A 25,936-nucleotide genomic window follows, 5' to 3' on the forward strand; every position below is an offset into this window, starting at 1 on the left:
CTCAAGCCACAATTTGCTTTATTCCTTACTGGACTACACCGCTGTCCCCATTCCACAACATTGTCTGTCCGCGACTCCATACAACCTATCAAGACGTATATATCCGAAAATGAGCGGCACCTTATCTTCATCTCAACCTCGCTCTCGACGCGCCTGCAGCGACCCCATAGGCAATGGTCCCGTAGACGGCAACCGCGGAACAGGCATCGGCTGCACAATTTGCTGCAACAATGACAAATATGGCTTCGGAAGCTCGGTCTGTGGGAGATGTAATCGTTGTCATGGATGCGGTTCGTCAAATAATGGAATCGGACCTATCCAAGCAGTTTACTTTGGCGGCAAAAAGATTGTGAAAAAGATGACTGCTACTAAGTCCAAGGAAGGAGGGATGACGGAGGGGAAGGTAGAGGGTGGAGCGTAGTCGAATTGGCCGAATGTTGGTACTGTCGTGGACCGGCAGACAGGACAGCAAACTGATGACTTGCCGTAGGCGCATACAGTACGACTCTCATGTATCGATCGATCAATGAACAAGAATAATTCGTCATAATAATTTTCTATATATTGGGTATCCTAAACGATCGCCGCGTTAAGGACCAGGTCCAGCCCAGGCCTGCACACATATTTACTACATTCGCTAACGCTCTCAATACTGTACAACACGATATATTTCAAGCCAGCAATGAAACTTTGTGATTGCTCTTACCAATCTCCACCTCTGTGTGTAGCCGGCCATCTCGCCCTCCACGCAGGTCCGAATTTGTACACTACGGGAATCAAAAGGGTGAAGAATCCAATGATTGCCACGTAAATGAGCATTGAGTCCAAATATCCGAACTCCGAAACCCATTCTGTTACCCGGAAGGACAGGATAAAGGCGATCAGGCAGCGGAAAGATGCAATGTTGACTAGTGCTGGGCCAGCCAAGTGCGGGTAGGTTTCCAGGACGTAGACTGCTCCGACTGTGTTGGTGCCCAAGAATCCGAAAGCGATCAAGCCGAGACCCAGGAGGAAGACGGCCCAGTGGTATTCGCCAATGTGGGAACCTGCAAGGCCGTATACGACGCAGCCGACGATGGTGCATACGGTTGGGATTATGAGGTTGAGAAGCTGATTCTCGGGTAGTCGTTTGCCTCGAGCTCTTGCCACCCAGTTTGCTGTCCAGTCTGCACCGAATCCGGTCAGGAATGCAACGAAGATGGCACCGATCAGCACGGGAACCATGCACAGGCCAATGTGGTAAAAGGACCATCTGGATGCAGTTAGCAACCTTATCGGGCTTTTCGGTGGATTCAGCTGTTACTCACGACCACGGATTTGTGAGCAGAGGAGCGGCCACGTTGTAACCAGCAGCAAACGTCGCAGCCATCATTGCACTGTTCAAGCAAGTGACGAAGAAGATCTGCGGGTAAAAGAATGTGAAGATGGTGTCGAGGAAGGCTTGCCAGCCCTTGCTCCACTCTGGGCGAGCATTGAAGAGTGCCAGATCACTTCTCCATGTGCGAGGCGAGTGCGCAATGATGCTCTCGCGGCGCGGGACGCCATCTGGTAATGCGTTAGCTAAACGAGCCTGATCTAGAATTTGATGTGGGCAACTCACTCATCTCAGCTCGAGTGCGGTGCCACTTCGTCTCTGGAAGGAAGATGTAAACGCCGACGAGGAAGAATCCGCCGAAAATGCACGTGATGAAGTAGACCCATCGCCAAGTCAGGCTGACCACGATGTAGGGTGTGGCAATACCGAGGGCGATGATGATAACGCCTTGCGCAGCAAAGACGATAGAGATCCAGGTGTTGCGCTCGTGTACCTAGAACGACCATTAGAGACAGGAGAAAGGTGTGGGTGCGAGCTAGCATCACTTACAAACACCATATCTTGAAGGATGAAAGGGATTAGGCTTTCGACTGTGCCAGCCCCAATCGCTTGAACACACCGAGCTGCGATGTGAGACTCCAAGGAATGACTGTGGCCAGCCCAGAAGGCGCCGGCAAGTGCGATCACTCCGCTGAGGAGTAGCACGGGGCGACGACCCACGGAGATTGCTAATGGTACCAGAGCGAGATTGGCGAGGCCCATGACCAGCACTGGCATCGAGGCGAGGAGCTGAACTCTCCATATGGGTGGTGCACCGGGGAGAGAGGCCAAGGACTTGATGGGATCGATGCCTTGAGGCAATCCCCCTCCAGAGCTGGACAGCGGTGCCAGTAGCGACGGGTCGAGCCCAGCGTATTCCAAGAAGAACACTGGCAGTAGTGCGCCCAAAATCAGTTCGGCAGCGGCAGCCAATGCGCCAAAGAAGCAGAGGAAGAATGCTGCGAGCAACTTGCGCCATAGAGTCAAGTTCATAGGGTCTTTGGGGTCCTGTTCATCATTAGTCTGTAGATCAAAACCTTGTACGACAGAGCGCATACCGACGTAGGTGCTGGCTGCTTGACCAGCACTCCGTCTTTGTATAGTAGGCCATAGTTTTCGAATTTGGTTGTCGTTTCTATTCCATTCTTGAGCTTCTCCTGGCTCAAGGACCTCCCAAGGCTCCCGGAACTCTCTGATCTCTCCGTCTCTGAGATGGACATGCCAAAGCCATGCTTCCTGACCGATCTGTTGTCGTCCATACTGCGCAGCGGTCGTCCTTCACTAGATGGTCCGCACTGGAATCTCGAGCCTGGGTTGGAGCCCAGCGGTCCGCCGTGACGAAGGAAGATGGCTAGTTCTGAAGTGCTGTTTGCAGAAGTAGGAGTTGCGTCGCGTGGTTGCATATTAGGGCGCCGAGGATGGCGCGGTGGCGCCGTGATACGGTCGACGTCGACGGACTCCATAGCTGATCGACGAGCTTAGCTCTTTAAGCGGAGCGCGTGAAACGTGAGAACGAGTCGCAAGGTGTTACACTATAGAGGGCGGTGGTGAAACGCACCCAGTAAAGGAGTGGTACCAACACGTTGGCGCGGTGGGCGTCGTTGGCGTCCGTAGCAGCCGAGATTGCCCACGACTGAATTTGGATTTGACTTCTTCTGTGGACAGGCACCAAAAAGGGCGCTGAGCAGGCATGGCGGTGGTGAGAGTGCGTGCGATCCCGGCGTGCAGAAGTCTATACCGCTGCAGAAGCATGGATCAACCCCAGGGTCCCACGAAACGGAGATGGTGGTCGAATGGCAACGCGCAACGCCCAGCTTCTGATTCGTTTCCATTGCAACGGACCGGAGAGAGCAGCGCATTCAACCTCCGAAGACCACGACCCACGCCATTCGTACGGCCGTCAGACGTCCCATGATTCCTGATGGCAGCGGAGTCGAAGTCCACCATGCTGCATGCTCGAGGGAAACGTGGACACTTGGTCAACACTCGACCGCGCTGCACAATGCGCTCGCTGGTGGCAGAGTGCAAGAGTGCAAGTCAGGGCTGGCGGGGGATTGGGGAGGGACAATGCTGTTGCGGCTGCCACCGAAGCTCTCGTTGTGAAACACGCAGCGACCATGCATCGACAGGGAAGGCTCGATTGTTCAACACGCTCGATGATCGATGCAACCACGGGCCCTTCGGCCTCCGCTGCCTGTGGGCGAGCAGGCGGGGGACAGCGCAGCCTATGTCGGCGCATCACACCAGACCCAGTGGTAAGAGACTGTGATGAGCCCGCTGACAGGTGCAGATGCAGGAGAACAGGTCTCTTCTGTCCCCGAGTCGAGGGCTATTGCGACTCGACAAGGCAACCAGGCATCAAGAGCAGGTCCCGTTATGGCGCCATCGCACTTTTGGAAAGGTGCGCGAACTCTACAACAATAGCAGCACCATCAACTATTAATATCACCATCCCGCGACATGGTCGACACAGATCAACATCTGCTACTGTATGCGCGCAGACACGGCTTGTGCTGTATTTCGCAAGAACTACCCAAAGAGCTCGACTGATGCGAATGGCGAATATCAATCTCACTCCAAACTCTTCGCAACAAGCCATTGCTGAATCGACATGAACTCCAGCATCGAGTGCGAGTCCGGGCAGTCATTCAGTAGACGTAAAAGTTCGTCGTCTCATTTCCGCTCTGCCTGATCTTCCTGTTCCTTCTCATCATCATGAACTTGGCAACCCAAGCAAGAGCGGCAGTAGCCATGGAGAAGCCCGCACTGCTGCCCAGAGCAATAGTGTAACGAGGACCATTGCTCTTCGGCCACAGGTACGGCGTCCAAATGAAAGAGCTGACCATGATAGTTGTCACCATGGAGACAGCGGCTGCCTTCTTCTCCTTGGTTTGGCCACAAACAGAGGCACACCAGCCCAGGATCAAAGAATTGACAGCATAGGTACCGATGGAGAAGATGATCATCGCAACGTACCGCCCGGCCACGCTGTTCGTTGCTACAGCCGCAACAAAGCCGGCCGTTGCAACGCACTTGGATACCGTGATGTGCCACGTGCGTTCGTTGAATCTGCCGGACATCCAGGAAACGAGAAGCGTGGAGAAACCGGCGATCAGATAAGGTGGGCAGACGAGAACGAGAGTGATGGTCTGTCCATATCCGAGAGTCTCAACGACAGTAGGGAAGCTGGAAAAAAATCAGCGAAAGTCAATCCACACACGACAGCCAACTCACAAGTTCTTGAAGCCGTTCGCGGCGAGATGCATATGAGCCATGATCGCGAACACCCAGACCATTGGGTCTTTGCAGGCCTGAGACAAGCCCTTCCAGACGCTGACTTCGCCCTGGTTCTCAGTGGTGTCGAGCTCGATGCGGTTGTACGCAAGAAGTCGCTCCTCTTCGGTAAGCCATTTGGTGTTGCGTGAATAGTCTGGCAGAATCCACCATGCTGCGACACCGACAACTGCAGTGATGACACCTTGAAGGATCTTGATCAAGTCAGCTTTATGACTACCACATGTGATCCTTGAACAGCACTCACAAAGAGCCATTGCCAGCCAGTAATCCCCGCCAGGTCGTCCATTCCGTAGAATACACCAGCAGCGATAAGACCCGCAAATGCTGTCGCAGCAATATTGCCAGTATACAGAATGGCAATTCGGGTCGCGATCTCCTTTCGAGTATAGAAGCAACCGATGATGTACACCGCTCCAGGATAGAATGGAGCCTCGGTCATCCCCAAGAAGAACCGGGTTAGGAGCAGTCCTGTGAATCCACTTGCTACTGCTGTCAAAGCAGATACGGCAGCCCAGATGACCTTGTTCAAGCACTGTCAGCAGTTGTTCCAGAGTCGTAAAGGAGATCCACGACCCATCATTATTGCCATATATTTGCGTGGACTCGTGCGCGTCAAGAACATGTTCGAGGGAACACCACCGAGGATGTAACCGACAAAAAGTATCGACACGCAAGTTTGGTATTCTGAAGACGGTCAGGTCAGGACTAGGAAGCGACTTAAGCGAACACCCACGAATAGAGCTGAGATTCAGATCTTCTTCAATCTTGTTGATACGAGCAAGTGCGATGGCTGTTCGAGATCAGTCGTTCCTCATTCACATGTCGCCCGGTATACTGACCATTTCTATCCAGATAGTTCAAGAAGTACATTGAGAAAAGCATTGGCTGTCCCGAACATTAACAAAGATACTTCTGAACGCTTGAGTACTTCCCAAGACGCACCATAATCCATCGATCAAGCTTCTTCACCAGAGCAATTTCTCGCGGGTCCGTCTTCTCGTGGGCACCAGAATAATCAATCTTCTCCACAATAGGGACAGGTTTGACGAACTCATGGTGGACGTAATCGGCAGCAGGAGAAATAGGATCTTTGTGATCGTGGAAGGCACCCATGATTGCGTTTGGCGACCTTCGAACAGGCAGAGATGAATATTCTCGACAGATCCAGCTGCACAACGGACTGCTCTATCGAGAGCTGAAACAGCGACATTCTCTCCGCATTATTGTATACCACCTGCCAAGGACTCCCGAAGCGACTATCACCACCGCTCTCGAGGTGGCTGCAAAACCAAGCTGGACCGTATGCATTGGCATGCGAGACTAAGGCGCAGTGCCCATGGGGTGGTAACGGTGGTTGCACTTCATGCGCGCCACTACACAGGTACGACCCGGCCCCAGCTCGCTTCTCCTACGTTTCTGACCAGCACGGCGCATAGACGAAGAAGCAAAGCTCCATAGCGCATTGGTCTAAGAGAATGGCGCGATGGCTTCGCGCGTCTTGGAAAGCGAATATCTTTCGGATCCCTGTAAAAGCCATGCCATCTTCCAAGACTTTCGAACTGCGGAGAAGTGTGCAAGCGGCGCGAAGGCGAGGTTTTAAGCTGCGGTATCTACCATAAAAGCAACCTGACGAAGATGCGCCACGGCCGTCAAATGCCTATTCGATACGTTGGTCAAGTGCTGGATTGGACGCAGCGCCTTTTAGTCTTGTCTTGTTGTGCTTAAAAGTTCTGCCTCTTCTTGCAGTGACTAGGCGTGGATAAACGGGGACTTGGCGAGGACTTGGTATGGCGAAATGCATCGTATTGCGGGTTGGTGATCCTTTACCTCAGCTCTGCTGTGGTACCCATTCTTGGAAGGGAAGAACACTAGAAGGTGTCTAGAAGTGCCACTGACAAACTCTCGGAAAGTTTCAGCAATTCTGTTGCACAAAAACGTCAGCTGCAGAAGACCGGCGGTCCAGATCCATCGATAGTGGTGGGAGCAGGAACCTCACGTGCTAGCAGCACAAAGCTACATGCGTATCGAATGGAGGCAACTTCGTGGAGACGATATCACGTAGTGAAAGTAGAGTTGAAGAAGTCAAAATCTGGGTATCACATTTGTGGTATGCACGACGTCTTGTATTCGTACGAGCTACCGACGCCATTCGCCTTTGCATTGCTCCGAGCCCCATGCCGACCCATGTCGTCAGGCCCCATACGTAACGCCGTCAAATACTTTTTACTCGTCAAGAAGACACGAACCTAGTTCATCTGGCGGATGAGCTGGTTGATGTACTCCTCGCGGTTACCAAGGTCACCACCCTCGATGAAGTGGCGGAACTTGCGCTTGTGGAAGCCACCAGTTGGGTTGGAGAGCTTGAATGGCCAGAGGAAGTTGGAGGCCTGCTTGAAGTTTGGTCCGACCTGGTAGATCTCGTGGATCAGGTCCTCCATGCAGACGATGCCGTACTTGCCGAGGTGCTCCTCGATGATGGAGTTGTCGGTAAGAGGGATGCGGTGCTTCTGGGAAGTCTTGGCGTATCCGCGCTTGTAGATGAGCTCACGGACGGACTTGAGGTTGGGGTAACCGTAGGCAACGAATGGCTCGACGATCTTGAGCATCTCAGAGGTAGCCTTGGTCAGGCGGATGAAGACACCATTGTTGATCTGGAGGAGACGCAGGAGCTGGAGGGTCTTGCGCTTCTTTGGGTCGATCTTGTTGATACCCTTGATGCGGACGACGAAGACGAGCTTTGGCTCGGCTGGGACGTAGTAGGAGCCCTCAGACTTGGCGACACGGGTGAGGCGGATCTTCTCGCGCTCTTGGTCGCGGTACTCCTTGACGTAGGACTCGGCGCGCTTGAAGATCTGGGCACGCTTCTCCTTGTTCTCCTGTGGATGCACTGTCAGCGAGTTGTTCTCGAAAAGCCCGCTGAATCGACGTGAGTGCGATTGTTGTCACGATCAGTCCCGAAAGATGGTTAACTAAGAAGACAACATCGCCCGAAAGCTAGTCTCTTGGGTTGGATATTCCTTCATCATTGTGCACTGGGCGGGGTGTCGGGGACGACCAACCTTCTTGCGAGCCTCACGCTGCTCAGCCTTCTCGGCGCGCTCCTTCTCCTGGCTCTTGCGCTTCTTGAGGAGGGTCTCTGGCACCAGGATCTGGTCCTTGGTAGCGACCGAACTGTAGCAGAAAAGTCAGTCGGCCGCGCGGCATTGTGATGCTCTGAGCGAAGAATTGCGGCACAGTGATCTGCTGGCTCTCATGCATTCTCCGCTGAGCACTCTTGGACAGAGTGTTTTTAATCAGTGCGACAAATCGCAGCTGACAAGACCTCGCGAGGCGAGAGCGCCGGCTCTTTCGAGCGGCAATGACAGGAGTTTCCTCGCTGTCGTCCACCTCACATTCTGACGAGCCACGGTGTGACTACGCGCAGGATTGAGGCGGCATTGGAGTATGTTGTTGCTGCTGTGCGTGCATTTCTGCAACGGCATGCGAGCAAATCTTTTCGAGCGGCGGCGGACCGGCTGTGCTGCAATTCTCCCGGCTCAAGTGTAGACGTACGTCTTGACCTGCTTGGTTGGGGCCATTGTGAATGATCGCGGTCCTGGGTGATGAAGGAGAGGCGGTCGTTTGGCGTTGTGCGGTGCAGAACAGAATTCAGGATGGAAGCTGCACCTCGAATTTGTGTGGTGCTTCGGATCGGCGAGTGTGGTGTCCGAGCGTCACTTGGCGTTGATGCCTTGCTGCCTGACAGTACTTGACCTCATCGACGCGTGAAGCCTCACCACTTCTCAGCCAAGTGCAACAACATGTGAGGATGGCATCCAACAGGCGCGGCGTCGGGCTCAGCGCCTTCTCCAACGCTGCCATCTCATCAGACAAATATGCTGCTCATGGTGCATCGCTCAAGTCTTCCCACGCCGATGCTCTCGCCAACCAGTTGGCAGTCTTTCAGGCGGCTCTCCACAACTTCTCTCTCACGCATGCCAAAGACATCCGCAGCAATCCAACCTTTCGTGCGGAATTCGCACGCATGTGTCATGCCATTGGTGTGGATCCTCTAGCTGGCAGCAATATCAAAGCCGCCAAGGATGCAGGCGGAAAAGGTGGGAGTGTATGGGCGAAGATGTTGGGCACGAGCGTCAACGATTTCTACTTTGAACTGGGCGTTCGTCTTGTCGAAGTCTGCCGAGAGACCCGAGCAGAGAATGGCGGCATGATTGCCTTTGCTGAGGCAAGGAAGAGGATCGCTGCTGGCCGAGGCTTGGTTGGTGGCGGCATGGACGTCACTGACGATGATATTCAGAGAGCCTTGGAAAGTCTGGAGCCGCTGGGCGGCCAATTCAAAGTCTTGACGCTTGGAAATACCAAGTACATTCGAAGTGTACCAAAGGAGTTGAATCGCGACCAGGCAAAAGTCCTGGAAGTCATCCAAATCATGGGCTTCATCACTGTATCCATGCTGCAAGCTAATCTGGAGTGGGAGCGAGCTAGAGCTGTTGCAGTCATCGACGATCTTGTTGCAGATGGTATCGTGTGGGTCGATGACCAAGCCGACGAAGTCGAGTACTGGAGTCCGGCATCCATGCACGAAGGAGGTTGAACGTCTTCCGACAATTGAGCAGACCACCTGCCTGCCATTGGTGTCCATTTCACGACAGCAAATGTACCCTTGTTCATCGCAGAAACGTCGTAAGGTTGTTGTGGCATGGCGCTGCGTGGAGACTGGATTGGCAAGGGAAGCAGAGACTCACTGCAGAATCCCACGGTACCATAACAGTTTTACGGGAGCTTTCCGGGTCGAAGTTCGAGATTCCAGCTCCAGCGGCCAAACACAATATATCAAGATGTGCATGATGGTGTTCACACATCTTGATACCGTAAATGCCTTGACGAACATGATGAGAATGCACCAATTGCACCCGGAGAACTCCAACCTGCTGTACATCGCGCTGAGCAGCAGCTATTGCTGGGTTCTTCGGCACGACTGGCGTTCGCAAGTGGCGATAGTAATACAAACTTCCTTAGTCTACGCTATGTGACTGAGAACACTGGTTTGACTCCTATATGTATTATGTCACGTGCGACCGCGCTTTTTACTAGCGACGCCAAGCCTTTACTCTACTCTACTCCGCTTCGTGCTCTGCTCTGCGGCTCCCTGTCAACAACTTTCAAAATATCACAACGTTCGTTTTGCGCGTGTTACTTGCCAGGATGGCGGCGGCATCACGCGTTCTCACTCCTGCCGAGTGGGCTTCAGCGACTACGTTGCCGCCCGAAGAAATACCCAATGTATTCAAAATCGATGAAGTCACAGTCGCGAAAACTGGACTTGACGAAGCCCGCGCCAAATCAGAAGTTGCTGCCATGGAATTTGCTCGAAGCAGAACTTCCATGCCCATTCCTAAAGTCTACAATTGCTACCTTGTGGAAGACACGCAAAAGTGGTGCATACTAATGGAATATGTTGACGGCACGAACCTGACGCAGGCATGGGAAGAAGCCAGCGACGAGTGCAAAACTCAAATTGTCCACCAACTGAGAGGATTCTTGGAAGAATTACGCAGCGTCAAAGGGGAATTTATAGGATCTGTCGATAGGACTTTCTGCCGCGACCAATTTTTCGAAGACCAGGACGATACATTTGGCCCGTTCGCGACCGAAGCAGAATTTCACAATGCACTGATCTCTGTTATGAGAAGCGTGCAGAGCAATGCCTGGGTAGAAATGGTAGTGGGCTTTGTGGAATCATTGCCAACGCACGATATCGTACTCACACATTCGGATTTTCACCCGCGAAATATTATCGTTCGAGATGATAAGGTGGTGGCCATTCTCGATTGGGAGCTCGCGGGTTTCTATCCCGCGTACTGGGAATATGTCAAGGCCAACTACCTTCCAAACTGGGATGATGTCTGGGTCAAGGAACGTGTAACAGATCGAATTCTAGAACGTTACCCTGTAGAGCATGCGATACATATCCACGCCAGTCGGATTGTCTGGTAATGGCGACCTTTTGGGCCCCTCACTTCCTGGCGTTTCAGCCACAACGCTACCTCGCGACTCTGTCGAATGAACGAAGGCGCGGTCTCAACGACATGCGAGCTACCATTCCAGAGAACTGAGCACGATGATGGACCCTATAAGCTGACCAGCACGATACCCATCTCATTACCGTGTCGCAAGGCATGCTCGCAGGAACCGTGCGATATCATCGATCTCATCGGGAACTTTGTACCAGTGGCCCTCATCGTATTCTCTCCACGTTACTTGTAGCCCAAGCGACTGGAGACACTCAGCAGCTTTGGCGCCTTTAGCCATCTTCACCTTTTCATCAGATTTCCCATGCCCGAGGAAGATTGGCGTCCGCGTCCAAGGCAGCTTTGATCCTTGGGCAGGCTGCGGCAGATCCATATTGTCGCGGATCAGACCACAGACCTTAACTACCGAAGTTTGCGGCTCCTTGCGTTCATGTTCGCGGCCCCAGATGTCATCTTCAGATCCTGCATCGTCATCAGAAGTAGCGAAAGGATCGTCGTCGCCATCTTCGTCCAGGTCTGCAGCTGATTCGTCTACACTCGTCTGGCCTCGATTGAGAACATCGGCAATAGTATCTGCATACGGCAGCCAGCCACTCATGCCTACAAAGCCCGCGAGCTGGGACGAAGTATCGATATCATCACTATCGAGACTCAAGAGCACGTGTAAGCTCATGGCGCATCCTTGGCTCAAGCCGCCAATCACTACATTTGAGGTTCCCACCAACTCGATTTCGGCATCCAAAATGTTTTTGATGAAGGCCCTTGATTCTCTCAGCCCTTCGAGTTGCCATTCTTCCTGCTCCTTGGTCATTCCGGCAATCAAGTGATCTTGTTCGTCAATAGGTACGCTGTCGAACCATTGATTTATGGTGGCGCGGTTGTACCATTTCGCACGGCGTTTCTTTGCAGTCGGGAAGATGAATTTCGCATTCGGAAAATACTGCCTGAGAGTGTTTGCTGCTTGACCATCTTCGATGATGGATTCCGAGTCCAATGTCATACGGCTGTTGAGTAGTTCTGTTCCAAAGTGTTCGCCATTGCTACCACGGCCGTGGAGGAGAATGAAACTGTGCTTGTGATCTGCCAGGGAATCCACGACAAACGGTTCTGGATATGATCGTGTCTTTTTCTTGTCGCTCATCTTCGCGATTTGTGGAATAGCGATCAAAAGCTGTATCCACAAAACAGTGCGATGGTGTATAGAGGCAAGAGGTTGGAAGGTTATTGTGCAAGGCCCGAATGCACGATGCCGCACCAACGTGGCTTTCGAATCAGAACTGAGAATAGCCGCCGATGTGGGCACCTCACTTGCTCCTGGTCTTGGTCCAGTTGAAGATTGATGGCCACATAGCGTGCAACCTGCTTGGGCGCTTTCGTCTTCCAGAGCATTTTTTAGCAACGACAACTTGGACCTCTCTGCCCGCTTGGCGCCAAGCTGAGGTCGTTGCTTCACTTTGCCGTCTCAAGCATGTCCTTGCATTTGACCAGTAATGTTATTGGCGCATGCGTTTGCAACATGTCTAAACGAATGAATAGATGTCGGAACACGACCTGACTTAGCCGCATGAAAGACGAACTCCTGGCGAGACGTTTGGCGCTGGCTTTGTGCAAGTCAGCGGCACAGCCTGCTATGCCGAATGATCCGTGGAGGGCGGCTGTTTGTGACGACCCGTGCTCAGCGTCAGTGAGGACTAGTCGATCAATGTACATGTCTACGCCGCTTTGTTGCATCCAAACGTCTATGAATACACTGACAGAAGCGCCAGCCGCCTGTCTCTCCCTAGCAATGAGCGCTGTCCGCTGCGTGAATGAAGGTCTTTCTGCTCCTGCTCGGAGTCATCGCCGCTCGGCATAGCATGTTCTTAGAGCTGTATAAAAGACGTGCCAGTCTCCGATGGTAAGAGGCATGTTCAAGCTGGTCTTGCTCAATCCCTTTCCAATATCGACTTTCGTCCTCGCATATCACAAAAACTGTTCTCGACACCACCGTATCATCTACACAACATATTCCTAGAACATGTCCCTAGACATCTACGTCGGCAAATGTGTCCGCCGTGAAGCCAACCATACACAACACTGGATTCTCATCTTGGCTAAACCAGGAGAAGATAAATGCACTTGGTACCACGTCCGAGGAGGACATCAAGTCGACCCACCAGAGCAATACCACCTTGACATCGAAGACGGCAAGAGACTGGCCAGTCGAGGCATCCAACAAAGGATCAAAGTCGGGAGTATCAAAGAGTCCGACAGAAACAAAGTCAAAGCTGCTTGTCAAAGTGTCCCATTGCAACGCTGCCAAACCCATACAGTGGCAGTCCTGGCGAAATTGGAAGCGAAAGGTCTCGTCCAAGCGGGAATTGCTGCGCAGTTCAACACACAGGTCGAACCGCAGAAGGTTGCTGGATCCAAGTCGAGCAGCTCAAAATCGGGAACAGTCAAATCAGGCGGGTCCATGTCAAGCGGGACCAAAGCGAGCGGGTCGTCCAGGCGCTCCTAAGCGCTTTCCTCGGCAAGGCTTTGGACACCATGTGTTACTGTGCAGTATCCGTGCTGGTACATGTTCCATCGGTACTATGTCGGTCGCTCGAGGTTTCGATCAGGAGATTTGGCATGTCAATCAAGGTTCCTGAATGTATGGTCATGTGTATGTAGCTATGTGCAGAGTGTACCGCAGCCATGATTGATGATGAGTATCGCGAGGACCGTGGCCTGGTTGTGACTTCCATGTCGGCAGCATATATGACTTTGAGCGCATCTTCCTGACCGTCAAATCGCCGGTAGTAAGCTTGGTGTCAAAAAATTATCGGGGACGTACGGCAGAGGTGAGGTGCGACGATCGGAGGTCTTCATGTAAGCCATTGGCCATCGTAATGTGAGCGAATCCGGAGCGTGGCTAGCAGGCCTCAACGCGGCCAGCCACCAAGAAAAATCTGTCAAATATCAGCAGCATATGCGCAAAGTCCAAAATTGCTTCCCAGACTTGTCTCAAAAGATCTCATCTGGTATCTCAGATATGCAATGATATTTGACACACAACGTACAGTACGCCAGCGCGATGAAAGACCCTAGACGCAAGAAACAAGCGGGTATTTACTGCGAACCCGGCCATTGTCGCCCCTCCTGAAACCCGTCCACATCCATCTAGATACCCAAGGTGAACTCGACACCCACGTCAATGTCACGCGCTGTACACACAGAAAAGTTAGCATATCAAACCTCTAAGTGCCTGCTCGCATTTGTGACGCTGGCAAGGGGAATAAATCAATGGTGATTCTGTGCAACTCACCAATCTTCACAACTTTGCTAAATTGCACACTCTTTTCCGCAGCAGTTTGAAGGTCATCGATGCTGAAAATCTTCAAGCCGCTCTCGCTGATGAGCTTGGCAGCTTGCTCGTTGTTGGTACCCTGCAATCTAGCGATGACAGGTGTGCGGAGGTTCATGGATTCGACGACGGAGATCAAGCCCTTAGCAATGGCGTCGCAGCGCACGATACCGCCGAAGATGTTGACGAAAATGGCAGTGACCTTAGGATCGGAGGTGATCAGGTCAAAAGCCTTGCGAATGGCCTCAGGAGTGGCACCACCACCAACGTCCAGGAAGTTGGCGGGTGAGCCACCGTTGAGCTTGATGATATCCATGGTGGCCATGGCCAGACCGGCACCATTCACGAGGCAGCCAATGTCACCATCGAGCTTAATGAAGTTGAGGCCTGCCTCGCCGGCCTTGACCTCATCAGCATCCTCTTGCGACGGATCGCGCCAGTCGAAGACCTCCTTCTGTCGGAACTCGGCGTTGTCGTCAAAGTTGAGCTTGGCATCCATGCAGAGGACCTTGTGGTCTGAGGTTTCTGAGAGAGGGTTGATCTCGATTTGTGTCGCATCCCGCTCCTGGAAGACCTTGTAAAGCTTCTGGATGGTGTCCTTGGCATCCTCAATGCACTGTTCGCTGAAGCCGAGCTTGGTCGCAATATCCCTCGCGATCTCATCTGTGACACCCTTGTGAATGTCGATGGGTGTGGTGATGATGGCATCTGGGCTCTCCTTTGCAACGGTCTCGATATCCATACCACCTTGGCTTGATGCGACGATGACTGGGCCTTGAGTGGCACGATCCATGAGAATGGCCAGGTAGAACTCTCGGCGGGCGAACTTGCGCTCGACAATGTAGACGCTGTTGCAGATTCTGCCCTTCTCGCCCGTCTGCTTGGTGATAAGCTTCTGGCCGATCATCTGGTCTGCGAGGATAGCGGCTTCACGCGGGCTGTAGACGATGCGCACACCGCCCTTGAAGCCGTTTGTGAAGTGACCCTTTCCACGGCCTCCAGCGAGCACTTGGGCCTTGATGACCATGTCCTCGCCGCCAATCGTCTTTGCAACCTCCTCGGCCTCCTTCGCATTGTGGGCCACGCTGCCCTTGGGAACACCGATTCCATACGAGTCGAGCAGCTGGGCGGAGCGGTATTCGTGGATGGAGAGGTTGCGCACTTGCTGGCGCAGCGGCTTCTGTGTGCAGACTGCTGTTTAGTACATTTTCCGGGGCGGAGCGGGAGAGAATGCTCACCGGCACGGCCGAGGCCAATTGCCTTGTGCTCCGGGCGAGTTTGAACATGCTGGGCCCGCGGCGAGGAGGGGAGAATGTGCAAGGGAATAGGAGCAAGAGGTGAAGTGTTGCTGTGTGTAGCTTTGGAGCTCTGTTGTCTGGCGTTGCTTCTGCGCGCGCATACTTTCGGCTCGACTTGCCGACATTTCCCGACCCAAGACATTTTGGCGGCCTTCACAACGTGGATGTGATCGCTGCACCACGAGACTCGTTCATGGCCGAACAAGCCAGCGACGCCGATGTCTGGCTGAGCAGAGTCAACATCGCCCAGGCAAGAAGCCAGAGGTTGTTGCAGTCGTGGCTACCGAAGAATGCGACATCCAGCAGCACTCCCGCGGAGGACGAGGACAACGATGATCAGGATGATTTCACCGGGTTGACTGAGAGCGCCGGACTCGGCACAAAACCGAAGGAAAGCGATTTCGAGGTGGATGGCATTCTCAAGAAGCGTCACGCGTCGTCCAACGACAGATTGCTCGAACAGCTGCTAGGGAAAAAGGCCGCGGCAGCAAAGAAGAAAGAGCAGGCTCTCGCGAAGCAGGCCAAGAGCAGCATTGCGCTGGGTCGTACTGCACCGCTGCCCGCGAAAGGCACATCTGCCTCCGGAAAGGGCGCACCGACGAGGTCTGCACAGCCAGTGGACAACAGTGATGACGAAGACGAGCCTGGCCGAGCGGCCACTTTCACGGGCAAGAAAGTCACACGAGATCGGCATCTCCCTGCCTATGCCACAGGAGGGACAGGCGCAAGAGGCACGACGCCCATCGAAGAAGATGCCACTCCCCCAGACCCGCGAGACGATGCGGCAACCATTGAAGCTATCGAAAAAGGCACCAGTCGAGCACTCCATCAACAGACCAAGGGCGAAGAAGAACCAGCACGCCCCCGGAAGAAGAAAGCCACGAGCTATCTAGACGAATTACTCAGCAAGAAGAAGCGGAAGAAGGCAAAGTCATGAGGTGACCTGCGTACTCTACGAGCGAATTTCAGTACTCCACGTCCGAGGCATTGTACACTGCACTCTCGCTGAGATGCATCTTCCTCTTTGGGACGACGAACATGTCTTTGCCTGAGACTGGCTGGCAAAACGCCCTTGATTCAGCCAAAAGCTTTTGTATCCTTTGTTCGACTACGCACATGGCGCCGAAAGGCACTTGTCAGCCTCGAGGAGAGCGAGGTCTTCGCCTCATGGGAGAGTATGGGGAACCCAAGGGTTTCACATCGACGTGAAGCACAGTTTTATCCGGTTCGCAACGCCAAAATCTTGCACTTGTGCTGCATGGCCCAGATCGGTAATGATTCTCGTTTCAGATTCATCACAAATGTGCTGCTATGTGCAGAAGGATTCGCGACTGATCGATATTCAGCATGCATGCTGCACATCCCCTCTATCCTCCCAAATTCAAGACGCGCTTGCTAGTAGTATCGATAAAAGCGGGCCAGTGGTTGGAATCGCAATCCTAAGCCGCCCCATACGGACATTGCTGCAGCGATAGTTCCCAATATAGCTTGGAGATCTGATCTTGGCCCAAAGGTAACAGCTCTTGTTCGATCACTCTCGTCTACGATGCCGAGGCTCGTTCACTCATGGCGCTTCCTCATGAGAGTATGATCTACGGAGAGCACTGGGATATTCGAAATACATCGAACTAGTGCCAAGTGCCAACTTGCTGCTGGCCCACAGCCCAAACGCAGTGGCTGCGGTAATGCAATTTGCTAAACGGGCAGCTTTACATCAGTTGCCCTCGCTCCAGGTCCGGTCGTGAGTATATAGAGCTCAATAGCTGACCAAACTATCCGGTCATCAGCGTCAAACACACTCGTTCATCTCACATTCGTTAGATACAATCGCGCATATACATAACATTACATCTTGCAGACCACTTCCGACAATCTTGCACGATGAAGTCCTCCATCATGAGTCTTTGGCTGCTCGCGGCTGCCGCCTACGGTACGCCTATTGAGCGCCGTCAAGGTTCGACCACCTCCAACGAACTGAAGAGCGGGAAATGCGGCGATGTTGTCTTCATCTTCGCACGAGGCTCGACTGAGACAGGCAATATGGTGAGAACAGACACCCAAACCATCGGCTGCGAAGCATACTGAATGCAATCTAGGGCTTGACTGTCGGTCCCCCAACCTGCCGCGGTATCAAGCAAGCCTTTCCCGGTGCCGTCTGTCAAGGCGTGGGAGGAGGCTATACTGCCTCCATCGGCGGCAATCTCCAGGCGGACGGCACCACAGCGGCTGCCAAACGTGAAGCGGCCACAATGTTCGCCCTTGCTGCAAGTCAATGCCCAGATGCCGCAGTTGTCGCGGGCGGGTACTCGTACGTCCCCTTCATTCCTTCGGCCAGCGAAAATTATTCTACTAACACTCCGAATCAGTCAAGGCGCCGCTCTCATCGCCGCCGCAGTCACTGCTCTTCCTGCTCAGCAAAAGGAACAAGTCAAGGGTGTCGTTCTGTACGGCTACACCAAGAATCGTCAGAACAACGGACAAATTCCGAACTATCCTGCTGCGAGGACGAAGGTTTTCTGCAATGCCAGCGATGGAGTCTGCGGTGGTGGTTTGGCCGTTACCCCAGGTCATTTGACTTATACGAGCGACGTCAATGCGGCGGTGGACTTCTTGCAGGCTGCTGTGAGGACTTAAGGAATGGAACAAGGGAAGGAGAGTTGCACAAAAGAGGTTATTCCGTGTGATGGGACTTTACTGGTCGTTGTTTTCGGTGGGTTCGAGGGATGGGCAAGCTGGTTTTGCAGTTTCCTACATTCAATGCTCAGTTCGATTCTGGAGTGGCGATCGTATGCGTGCTATCTTTTAGTCTCTCGGGTTCAGGCGCTGTGTAGATCATCCTCTGCTCTCTTTCTCGACTTCTCAACCCCCAACCAATTTTCTCGACATGGTGATACTCTCCTAGTACCTGTTGCTCGAAACTGGAGGCGCATTCCCAGTGCTGCCGGAGAGTGCCAGCAAAGTAGTGCGGACGTCAAGTCCATCAGGTCCGTCTCCAGAAATGGCATCTCAGATCAACGTTGAAGCGCAGCACCGTAACCTGATCCTCCCACAATAGCGGATCCGTTATTAAGAGTCACCGCACCCTCATCCTGATGTTTCTTCACCTTTTCACCCCATAACAAACCACAAATGGAAACTCCATGATCTCACCAGACTGCTCCTCCTCTACCACTCTTGCAAACTCCGCACTTTTCGTCTCCGCAAACTCTCCATCGAATTTCTCTACCTTCTGCTCCATCGTCCACTCGGCCTTCACTTCAACATCCTCAAAGCCCACATCTCTCAACATTGCCTCCATCTCCTTCGCGTTAATTCCATGCCTTGCCACTCCGTCCATCTTTCCTGCCGGATGAAACCTCTTCGCCTCTGGTCCGAAATCCTCAAAGTCCGTCAACATGACCCTTCCCCCGGGTGCCAAACATCCATACATCGTTCTCAGCACCGCTTTGAGTTCGGGAATGTGATGAAGGACAAGATGACTTGTGATTAAATCGAATTTCTGTCTTCTGCCATCTTCTCCTTCCGGAAGAGCGGGATCCTCGGGATCTTCCAACATCAATGCCAAAGGGACAATCTTTGTTGCGGCTTCGGGATCTTTCGATAATTTGGTCTTTAGCACTTCGATCATTCCCTCCGCGGCATCGACGGCAACGATTCGACCAATTGAGGGGCCTTTGGCCATGAGAAAGCTGAGAATTCCTGTTCCGCAGCCGATCTCGAGGACTTGAAGGCCTGGAGTCTGGGAATCTTGGCTGTGCAGCCGAAGATCAGAAACCTTGGAGGATATGGCTTTCGAGGCTGCTTGGGATGCTTCGTGGACAAAAGGTCGTGAATCCCAGGAAAGAGCTTCTTCATTGAATCGAGCGTTGCCGTTGTTGGCGCGGATGTTGGAGACTGCGGATGCCATGTTGAAATCCTTCTGTGTGTCGATGTCTCGAGAAGCATGGGCTGTAAAATGTATATCAAAGAGAGAGATCACATTTACTTGTAGAGGTGGGGTGCGACCTCGGAAGGGCTATCGGAGGACTGTTAGCGGGACTTGTGGCTCTGGCGGCTTTGCCGGCTGCCGTAGTATCTTGCTGTCGTCCTTCAAAAGCAATTGAATCTTGTTGACGCTGACCTTGTTCAAATAGTTCCCGCGAATGAAGTTATCATCTTTACATTTTACGGCCCGCTTAGATCTACTCCCTAACAAACAAGCTAGCCATACCCATACCGGTTCCGATGCACATACTAACAACGCCCAATTCTTGCCCTTGTCTCGCGAGCTCAGGCAATAGTGTAGCCAACTGTCTTGCGCCCGTCGCACCAAGAGGATGTCCCAGAGCGATAGCACCACCCTTGGGGTTGACCTTTCCCTGGTCGATGCCCAATTCCCGTACACAGTAGACTGCTTGCGATGCAAAAGCCTCGTTGATCTCCCAGATACCAATGTCCTCTTTTGAGACACCAGTGTGGCTCAAAAGCTTAGGAATCGCCAAAGCAGGCCCGATACCCATCTCGTCGGGTTTACAGCCTACAACTTGTGTGCCAGCCCACTTGCCGATGATCGAGGATGTAAGACCAAGTTCTGTCGCTGTGGATCGACGCATCATGAGCACGGCAGCCGCACCGTCGCTGACCTGTGAGCTGTTTCCAGCGGTTGTGGCTCCATCAGCTTTGAAAGCAGGCTTCATCGTTCCCAGCTTCTCCACTGTGCTGCCCGCACGAATGCCATCGTCCTTGGACACTGTAACTTCCTCGCTGACTTCCGGGTGCTCAGGATCAGGTACAGTCCTCGTCTTGACCGGCACAATCTCCGCGTCGAACAGCCCTTCCTTCTGTGCCTTCGCAGCTTTGACGTGTGAAGCAACAGCGAACTCGTCCTGCTCTTTCCGTGACACACCATATCGTTCCGCGACATTCTCGGCTGTGATTCCCATGCTCATGATACAATCCCTCGCATCCTTGCTCGGCGACTCTTTCAGCTCATTCCAGAGGGATGTTGGAATAGCTCGCGAACCATAATTCCTCGTCATGCTTTCCATTCCGCCACCAATCCCTACATCGATTTCTCCAACTCGGATGGAGTTGGCTATGCCTGTGATTGCTGCCAACCCACTTGAGCATGCTCGGTTCACGGTCTGGAAAGTTGTAGTCTCGGGCACTCCAGCATGAATTGCTGCCATTCGTCCTGCTTTGCTACCACCCAGCTCTGAGAGAACTGTGCCAATCTGAACATCGTTGATTTTCGTGGGGTCGAGGTTTGGGTGTGCTTGAAGGGTCGCCTTCAGTACGTGTGAAAGCAGCTCGTGGTCGTGGGCGTCCTTGAAGCCGCCCTTCTTCGCTCGTGTGACGGGTGTGCGGAGAGCAGAAAGAATCACGATGTCGTCGGCATTCTTGCTGAGGATATTCTTGAGACCTTTTTGCAGCGCCATATCGCGGTCTTATATGATTGTTCAGTAGCTATGCGTTGCAGCTCTCACGCGTGTTTGTTCCTGAGATTGAGAAAAGGTGTAGTGTACAACGACGAAGGTCGGATTAGAGTAAGTGGAATAGATGTTCAGGAGCAGAAAGACCTACGCTTTCGGAACCAAATGCTGGTGATTATTTCGGAAGCGCGTTGCCATAAGCACTGCACGACAGACGATGTCGGAGAGGAGAGGAAGCTTGGGGCGAGAGAGCTTCGGAAGCTGGCATCGGCTGTGGGCTGGCGGAAAGGACTTTAGCCGATGACAGGCACCGTGCGCGTTCCCATACACTTCACCTCACCACTCTTTCCATACCCAAACGCTCAACGATCCTGGTCGACTTGAGGTTGCTCACGAACGAGATTTGAAGCGTTGAGTCCACGATCCAACATCTATATCTGCCCTCAAAGCTCTGTTCATGACAAGATTCGTCCTGACAATGAAACCTCTAAGAAGGAAGCACGCGTCAGCCCACTGAGTTCCTGTTCATTCGGATGTACTCGCAAATGCTATGTGCTCAAGCCGACCCAATTAGTAATCATGTGAGAGACGCAAGATGGGGGTGCGCTTTGTGTAATGCCATTTCCAAATGACATTGCTACCTTGTTTCTTTGGATCACTACAGCACAAATCAGATGATCTCGTCTTTGTGGTTGCTTGCTATTTCATACTGCCTGCTGCGAACGTAGAATGTTTCAATGATCACCGAGTCTTGTTGCACTTTCACCTCAATGTCACACTGGCAGCCGCTGAATGGTACCCGATACTATTGGTTGTGACTAGCATGGTGGAATCAGTGGGTACGAACACCGAAATTGTGCTTAAGGAGTGATAGGATTGAACGGTCGTAGATCAATCCAGTGATACTTGAAAGTGTAAACTCTGCTGTATGGCTTTAGTGTATCTCATCATGCAAATGCAACGCACCGCTATGCCTTCGATCCCTCTCATATATTTGGGCTCAATTGGTCGTACTTGACACACATCTCCACACTCTCAATGCTGGCTTGCAAGAACTTTCTCGCTTCAAGGCCAGCCCAGACCTTGACCATCGACAAGTCGCCAGATCGGAGCATTGAGCTGCCACTTTGGGCTCCTAGTTGCCTGAGGATAGGCAGCGCGCTTCGAATATGTTAGCAAAGTATGACAGCGTCACAAACACCTGTAGACTCACCCAGAAAACAGATCCAAGTTCGGATCTAAAGTCCTGCCAATACCTTCCAGAAGCAATATAGACAAGACAACATTGACGAAGTCTCCTTCCAATCGGACATGATGCGATCGCACCATATCCAAGACTTCGTTCAAGATATCACCAATCTTGATATTGCCTAGCGCAAATGTTCTGCTCTTGACTCCAAGGACGAGATGCTGCATCCTGAGCGCGAAAACCTCCTTGTCAATGACGGCATCCGGCTGCCGACATCTCTCCACCATAAGTCGTCCAGATTTGTATCCGTCAAATTCCGCAACAGATTTGAACAGGTCCAGGAAATTCTTCCTGTTGGTCTCGTTGAGCTCCGTGACGAGTCCCGCATCGATGAAAATAAGCTGTGGTCTAAAATTCTCCCTGTCGATCTGTGCAAGCTCCTTCAGCCATGCATCCTTGTTGTGTCTATGAGGTCTCAGTCGGGATAGCACGGTTTCGGTGACGTCTTCACCATTCTTTGCGTCTGGCTTTGGATCGCCTATGAGTTTCTGACGGATCTTGGTGCCAACTTCTGTCCGTTCGTGCATTGTTGCTGGCCTGTAGAAACGAACCATGATGTTTCCGGGATGCAAGTCCGCATGAATGAAGTTGTCGATTAGCAGCATGTGCAAGAACGCATCCAGACCTTCGTCTGCAATCTCCTTTTGGAAAACGCCGCCACCATTTTGTAGAAAGTGCTCCAGTGGAATGCCAGTCGCGAATTCCTCTACCAGTACTTGACGGGTCGTGTATTGTGTATAAGGGTAAGGAAACCATGCTGTCGATCTGTTGCGGAAGTTCTTGCGGAAGATGGTAAGGTTCGCTGCCTCAATGCGAAGGTCCAGTTGCAGTCGCATCATTTCTCCGAACTGCTTCACTTCATCTGGGAATGAGAACCACTCCATAGTGGGGATTGCGTTGATCACGCTCGCGAAAAAGCCCATGATCTTCAAATCGCGTCTAACAATTCTTTCGATCTTGGGATGCAACACCTTGATAGCCACGTATTTGCTCGGCTCCCGCTGGGGTGTGCTCTTCAACAGCGGATCCACTGTCTTCAATGCTCTTTCTCTCAAATTCTTCGGCTTCTCTGCTGCCTCGTCGTCTGTCACGGCAAGATCTGGCTTCAGCTTCGCTTTGTAGACCTGCGCAATGGCACCAACTCCCAATGGCGTCTGCTCAAACTCCTCAAAAATGTCCTCAAACTTCCGCCCAAATGCTCGTTCTATCGTCTCTTTCGTAATCTTCAAGCTATGCGCCGGCGCGTTCGAATGCAGTGCAGACATGATCAAGCAAAGCTGCTGCGGAAAGATGTCTGTCCGGCTCGCGGCCCATTGTCCAAGTTTGATGAAAGCCGCTCCTGCGCGTTCCATGCTCGATACCAGGAAGCCATACCACCAGACTGTGCCACTTCTCTCATCGTCTCGCTCAGGATCTCGTGATCCGAGCCATATTACAGGCACTGTCGCAATGACAGGCACAAATATGATGACCAAATGTATGAACCGTAACCCTGTGGCAATTGGCTCATAGATCCACGCGTTGAGAAACCGCCATATCCTGACGCGAAAACCCTTGCTATTCTTTAGCCTGTCGGGTACACTATCTCTCAGCTCTTGCCGCGAAATCTCCAGCATATGTTCCTCGTGCGTAAGGCCATTGTCGTTCTCTTCATCTTCCGCTATTGATACAAATGCTGCAGGACTGAGCGCCGCGAGGAGGAGGGTACCTCCTTTGACTGGTGCTGGTGGCGGGCGGAAGCTATGTCGGACATGGTGCAGTATCGAAAAGGACTTGCGATTACGCCCACCTCGGATGCTGTACTGGACGTGTCGAAGGACTTGTGGTCGTATGGATTGACTGCTGTTGTGTAGGACTCCGACGCATGATCGACACAAGGAGATGGTGGCGCGCATTCTGAGACGCGTGCTGTCACCGCTGGGAGAGCGTGTATATCATGGTGTGGCGTGATGGAGAGACAGACGGATGGCCGATCGAGATAACTTGAAAGAGCCGGCGCCGAAGGTGGTGAGAGAATAGTGATGGAGTTCGCGTTCATCGAGGGCCGATTCTCTCGCGTGGCTACGTCATGGTTCACATGCAAGCAGACATGTCGGCGACAGATCAACATCCATGCTTCTTCGCGCCAGCCAAGATATACATACAAGTGGAAGTGCAGCAATGAACAATGTATGTCTATTAATTCTAAATGAATTATGCTGAAGAATTGCTAGCATTCTGTGTATCTTCCCTGCCGCCATAGCGTCCAGGCACACTTGATATCCGCCTCACTACTCTTTCTCAAACACCAGGCTTCCAAATTTCCACACTTTAGCAACCTCGAACCTGCGGGCGCTCTCCTCCTCGATTGTATCCAACAAGATCAAGTCTGCGTCTGCATCGAAATCTAGACATCCCTTCGAGCCACCCAAGCCTAGCATCTTGGCCGGTGTGCTGGTCACGCTAGCGATCGCTTCAGGTATGGTACACTGACTCCAATTCCAAAAGTTGCTGACACATTCAACCAAGCTGGCACAGCTACCAGCGAGCTTGTCTGTGCCTTCGAGAGTAAGAACGGATCCCTTTTTGACAAATCGATCGCCGTTTGTCCACTCGTATACACCATCCGGCTGTCCCACTGTTTTCATTGCATCGGTCACGAGTATGAAACCTTCAGGATGCGCATTCCACGCAATGTTCACTGTAGTTGGGTGTAGATGGATGCCATCTGCTATGATGCCGAAGCACGGGCGTTCAGTGTCCTCAGCTTTGCCTAGCACGCCAAATGGGCCAGGATTGCGATGGTGCAGCGCCGGCATCTGATTGAAAAGGTGCGTGATCATCCTAGCGCCATTGCGAATGGCTTCACCGGTCGTCTCGTAGGAGGCTTCGGTATGTCCAATGGAGAATATGATGTTTCGGAAAGTGAGATCTCCGATCAGCGGCAACACGCCAGGCACTTCTGGCGCCGCCGTAATCATTCGAATGGGACCATTTCCGTCGGCTGTGAGGTTTTCTTTCCCGTAACAATCCTCAAGGTCTGCAATGCCGCGAGGCGCCTCTTGCAGAACATCGAGACTGTGTATGCCGTTCTTGGTGGGTGAGATGAATGGTCCTTCGCAATGTGCTCCAAGACTTTCGCTGCCCTCAGAAGCGTCTCTGCGCGCCCCGCTCGGTCCCAGATATGGCAGAACTTTGTGATATAGCTCAGAGTTGTTGCTTGGCAGGGTAGGCAAGTAACTTGTCACTCCAGTCTGCACTAGTCGTTTGTTCAATTTCTTGAGTGTCTTTGCGTATGCTGTGATGTCTTCCTGACCAGCGCTATTCGTCGGGATCGTGGAGAAGTCGTCACCGAAAGCGCCATTGAACTGTACATCAATGAAACCAGGGCAGAGGACCTTGCCTTCGAGGTCGATGACTTCGTCTGGCATGATATGATGCTCGTAAAAAACTTCTTGGCTCCGCAAGATCTTGCCAGTAATTGATGAGATCCATAAGTCCTCTTCCACCAGCTGCCCGTTTTTGACGAGTCGTCCACCAGTGAGGCGAGTAACGCCAGTTCGAGGTCGCTCTGGCGACACGGCGATAGGCATTGTGGTGACTTTTGTGAGTGGTCGTTGCCCTAGGTCAATACTGCCAGCTTCCGAGTGGAAGTCTCGCACAGTGAAGATACTCTTGACGTGAATGGTAGTAGGAACGACGACAGACACCTACTGGCAAGGCGCGTAGCTACGAGGGCTCATACCACATGCCAGAGTATCATGAGTGGGCCTATACCACGTCACAGCCAGAGAAGAGCAAGAGCTCTGCGGTTTCCTCTGTCGTAGCTGCTCCATGTGGGCGGCATGGTCGTGGATAGCACGTTGCCCTATCGTGACCAACGACGGCATGGCTTGTGATAGTCCTTGTCCAATGGCATGGGCACGTTGCAGCGGGTGTAAGGTGAGGTTGCAACGTGGAAGAAGGTTGTCGACGTTGCTGTCAACTG

General features: G+C 52.6%; 14 protein-coding genes across 14 annotated transcripts; 5 read left to right on the plus strand and 9 right to left on the minus strand.

Annotated features, from left to right (window-relative positions):
• Positions 1 to 702: 702 nt before the first annotated feature.
• RHO25_003326 (uncharacterized protein) lies at positions 703 to 2,817 on the minus strand (the record flags this gene model as incomplete). Its single annotated transcript, XM_023598833.2, has 5 exons — positions 703 to 1,252; positions 1,308 to 1,545; positions 1,601 to 1,808; positions 1,865 to 2,362; positions 2,413 to 2,817. 5 exons carry the CDS (start codon positions 2,815 to 2,817, stop codon positions 703 to 705), a joined length of 1,899 nt encoding a protein of 632 aa, XP_023455636.1.
• Positions 2,818 to 4,002: 1,185 nt separating this feature from the next.
• RHO25_003327 (uncharacterized protein) lies at positions 4,003 to 5,764 on the minus strand (the record flags this gene model as incomplete). The annotated part of the gene is made up of 7 exons (XM_023598834.2): positions 4,003 to 4,540; positions 4,589 to 4,842; positions 4,896 to 5,171; positions 5,238 to 5,335; positions 5,385 to 5,441; positions 5,491 to 5,536; positions 5,594 to 5,764. 7 exons carry the CDS (start codon positions 5,762 to 5,764, stop codon positions 4,003 to 4,005), a joined length of 1,440 nt encoding a protein of 479 aa, XP_023455832.1.
• A 1,133-nt stretch (positions 5,765 to 6,897) lies between these two features.
• RPL7 (60S ribosomal protein uL30) lies at positions 6,898 to 8,229 on the minus strand (the record flags this gene model as incomplete). The annotated part of the gene is made up of 3 exons (XM_023598835.2): positions 6,898 to 7,527; positions 7,711 to 7,822; positions 8,204 to 8,229. 3 exons carry the CDS (start codon positions 8,227 to 8,229, stop codon positions 6,898 to 6,900), a joined length of 768 nt encoding a protein of 255 aa, XP_023455833.1.
• A 230-nt stretch (positions 8,230 to 8,459) lies between these two features.
• On the plus strand, positions 8,460 to 9,245 carry RHO25_003329 (uncharacterized protein; the record flags this gene model as incomplete). The annotated part of the gene is made up of 1 exon (XM_023598836.2): positions 8,460 to 9,245. One exon carries the CDS (start codon positions 8,460 to 8,462, stop codon positions 9,243 to 9,245), a length of 786 nt encoding a protein of 261 aa, XP_023455830.1.
• A 611-nt stretch (positions 9,246 to 9,856) lies between these two features.
• Positions 9,857 to 10,648, plus strand: RHO25_003330 (uncharacterized protein; the record flags this gene model as incomplete). The annotated part of the gene is made up of 1 exon (XM_023598837.1): positions 9,857 to 10,648. The coding sequence occupies one exon, from the start codon at positions 9,857 to 9,859 to the stop codon at positions 10,646 to 10,648; it is 792 nt and encodes a 263-aa protein (XP_023455831.1).
• A 165-nt stretch (positions 10,649 to 10,813) lies between these two features.
• RHO25_003331 (uncharacterized protein) lies at positions 10,814 to 11,824 on the minus strand (the record flags this gene model as incomplete). Its single annotated transcript, XM_023598838.2, has 1 exon — positions 10,814 to 11,824. One exon carries the CDS (start codon positions 11,822 to 11,824, stop codon positions 10,814 to 10,816), a length of 1,011 nt encoding a protein of 336 aa, XP_023455836.1.
• Positions 11,825 to 12,700: 876 nt separating this feature from the next.
• RHO25_003332 (uncharacterized protein) lies at positions 12,701 to 13,183 on the plus strand (the record flags this gene model as incomplete). Its single annotated transcript, XM_023598839.2, has 1 exon — positions 12,701 to 13,183. One exon carries the CDS (start codon positions 12,701 to 12,703, stop codon positions 13,181 to 13,183), a length of 483 nt encoding a protein of 160 aa, XP_023455837.1.
• A 644-nt stretch (positions 13,184 to 13,827) lies between these two features.
• On the minus strand, positions 13,828 to 15,297 carry TCA9 (Succinate--CoA ligase [ADP-forming] subunit beta, mitochondrial; the record flags this gene model as incomplete). The annotated part of the gene is made up of 3 exons (XM_023598840.2): positions 13,828 to 13,871; positions 13,973 to 15,191; positions 15,250 to 15,297. The coding sequence occupies 3 exons, from the start codon at positions 15,295 to 15,297 to the stop codon at positions 13,828 to 13,830; spliced, it is 1,311 nt and encodes a 436-aa protein (XP_023455834.1).
• A 205-nt stretch (positions 15,298 to 15,502) lies between these two features.
• RHO25_003334 (uncharacterized protein) lies at positions 15,503 to 16,246 on the plus strand (the record flags this gene model as incomplete). The annotated part of the gene is made up of 1 exon (XM_023598841.2): positions 15,503 to 16,246. The coding sequence occupies one exon, from the start codon at positions 15,503 to 15,505 to the stop codon at positions 16,244 to 16,246; it is 744 nt and encodes a 247-aa protein (XP_023455835.1).
• A 959-nt stretch (positions 16,247 to 17,205) lies between these two features.
• Positions 17,206 to 17,943, plus strand: RHO25_003335 (uncharacterized protein; the record flags this gene model as incomplete). The annotated part of the gene is made up of 3 exons (XM_023598842.2): positions 17,206 to 17,352; positions 17,406 to 17,617; positions 17,676 to 17,943. 3 exons carry the CDS (start codon positions 17,206 to 17,208, stop codon positions 17,941 to 17,943), a joined length of 627 nt encoding a protein of 208 aa, XP_023455429.2.
• Positions 17,944 to 18,409: 466 nt separating this feature from the next.
• On the minus strand, positions 18,410 to 19,216 carry RHO25_003336 (uncharacterized protein; the record flags this gene model as incomplete). Its single annotated transcript, XM_023598843.2, has 1 exon — positions 18,410 to 19,216. One exon carries the CDS (start codon positions 19,214 to 19,216, stop codon positions 18,410 to 18,412), a length of 807 nt encoding a protein of 268 aa, XP_023455430.1.
• Positions 19,217 to 19,490: 274 nt separating this feature from the next.
• On the minus strand, positions 19,491 to 20,726 carry RHO25_003337 (uncharacterized protein; the record flags this gene model as incomplete). The annotated part of the gene is made up of 1 exon (XM_023598844.2): positions 19,491 to 20,726. One exon carries the CDS (start codon positions 20,724 to 20,726, stop codon positions 19,491 to 19,493), a length of 1,236 nt encoding a protein of 411 aa, XP_023455692.1.
• A 980-nt stretch (positions 20,727 to 21,706) lies between these two features.
• RHO25_003338 (uncharacterized protein) lies at positions 21,707 to 23,864 on the minus strand (the record flags this gene model as incomplete). The annotated part of the gene is made up of 2 exons (XM_023598845.2): positions 21,707 to 21,881; positions 21,934 to 23,864. The coding sequence occupies 2 exons, from the start codon at positions 23,862 to 23,864 to the stop codon at positions 21,707 to 21,709; spliced, it is 2,106 nt and encodes a 701-aa protein (XP_023456141.1).
• Positions 23,865 to 24,239: 375 nt separating this feature from the next.
• On the minus strand, positions 24,240 to 25,541 carry RHO25_003339 (uncharacterized protein; the record flags this gene model as incomplete). Its single annotated transcript, XM_023598846.2, has 1 exon — positions 24,240 to 25,541. The coding sequence occupies one exon, from the start codon at positions 25,539 to 25,541 to the stop codon at positions 24,240 to 24,242; it is 1,302 nt and encodes a 433-aa protein (XP_023456143.1).
• Between the last annotated feature and the right edge of the window lie 395 nt (positions 25,542 to 25,936).

Source organism: Cercospora beticola, chromosome 2 (assembly GCF_033473495.1).
Source record: "Cercospora beticola chromosome 2, complete sequence".
In the NCBI taxonomy this organism is placed as follows: Eukaryota; Fungi; Ascomycota; class Dothideomycetes; order Mycosphaerellales; family Mycosphaerellaceae; genus Cercospora; species Cercospora beticola.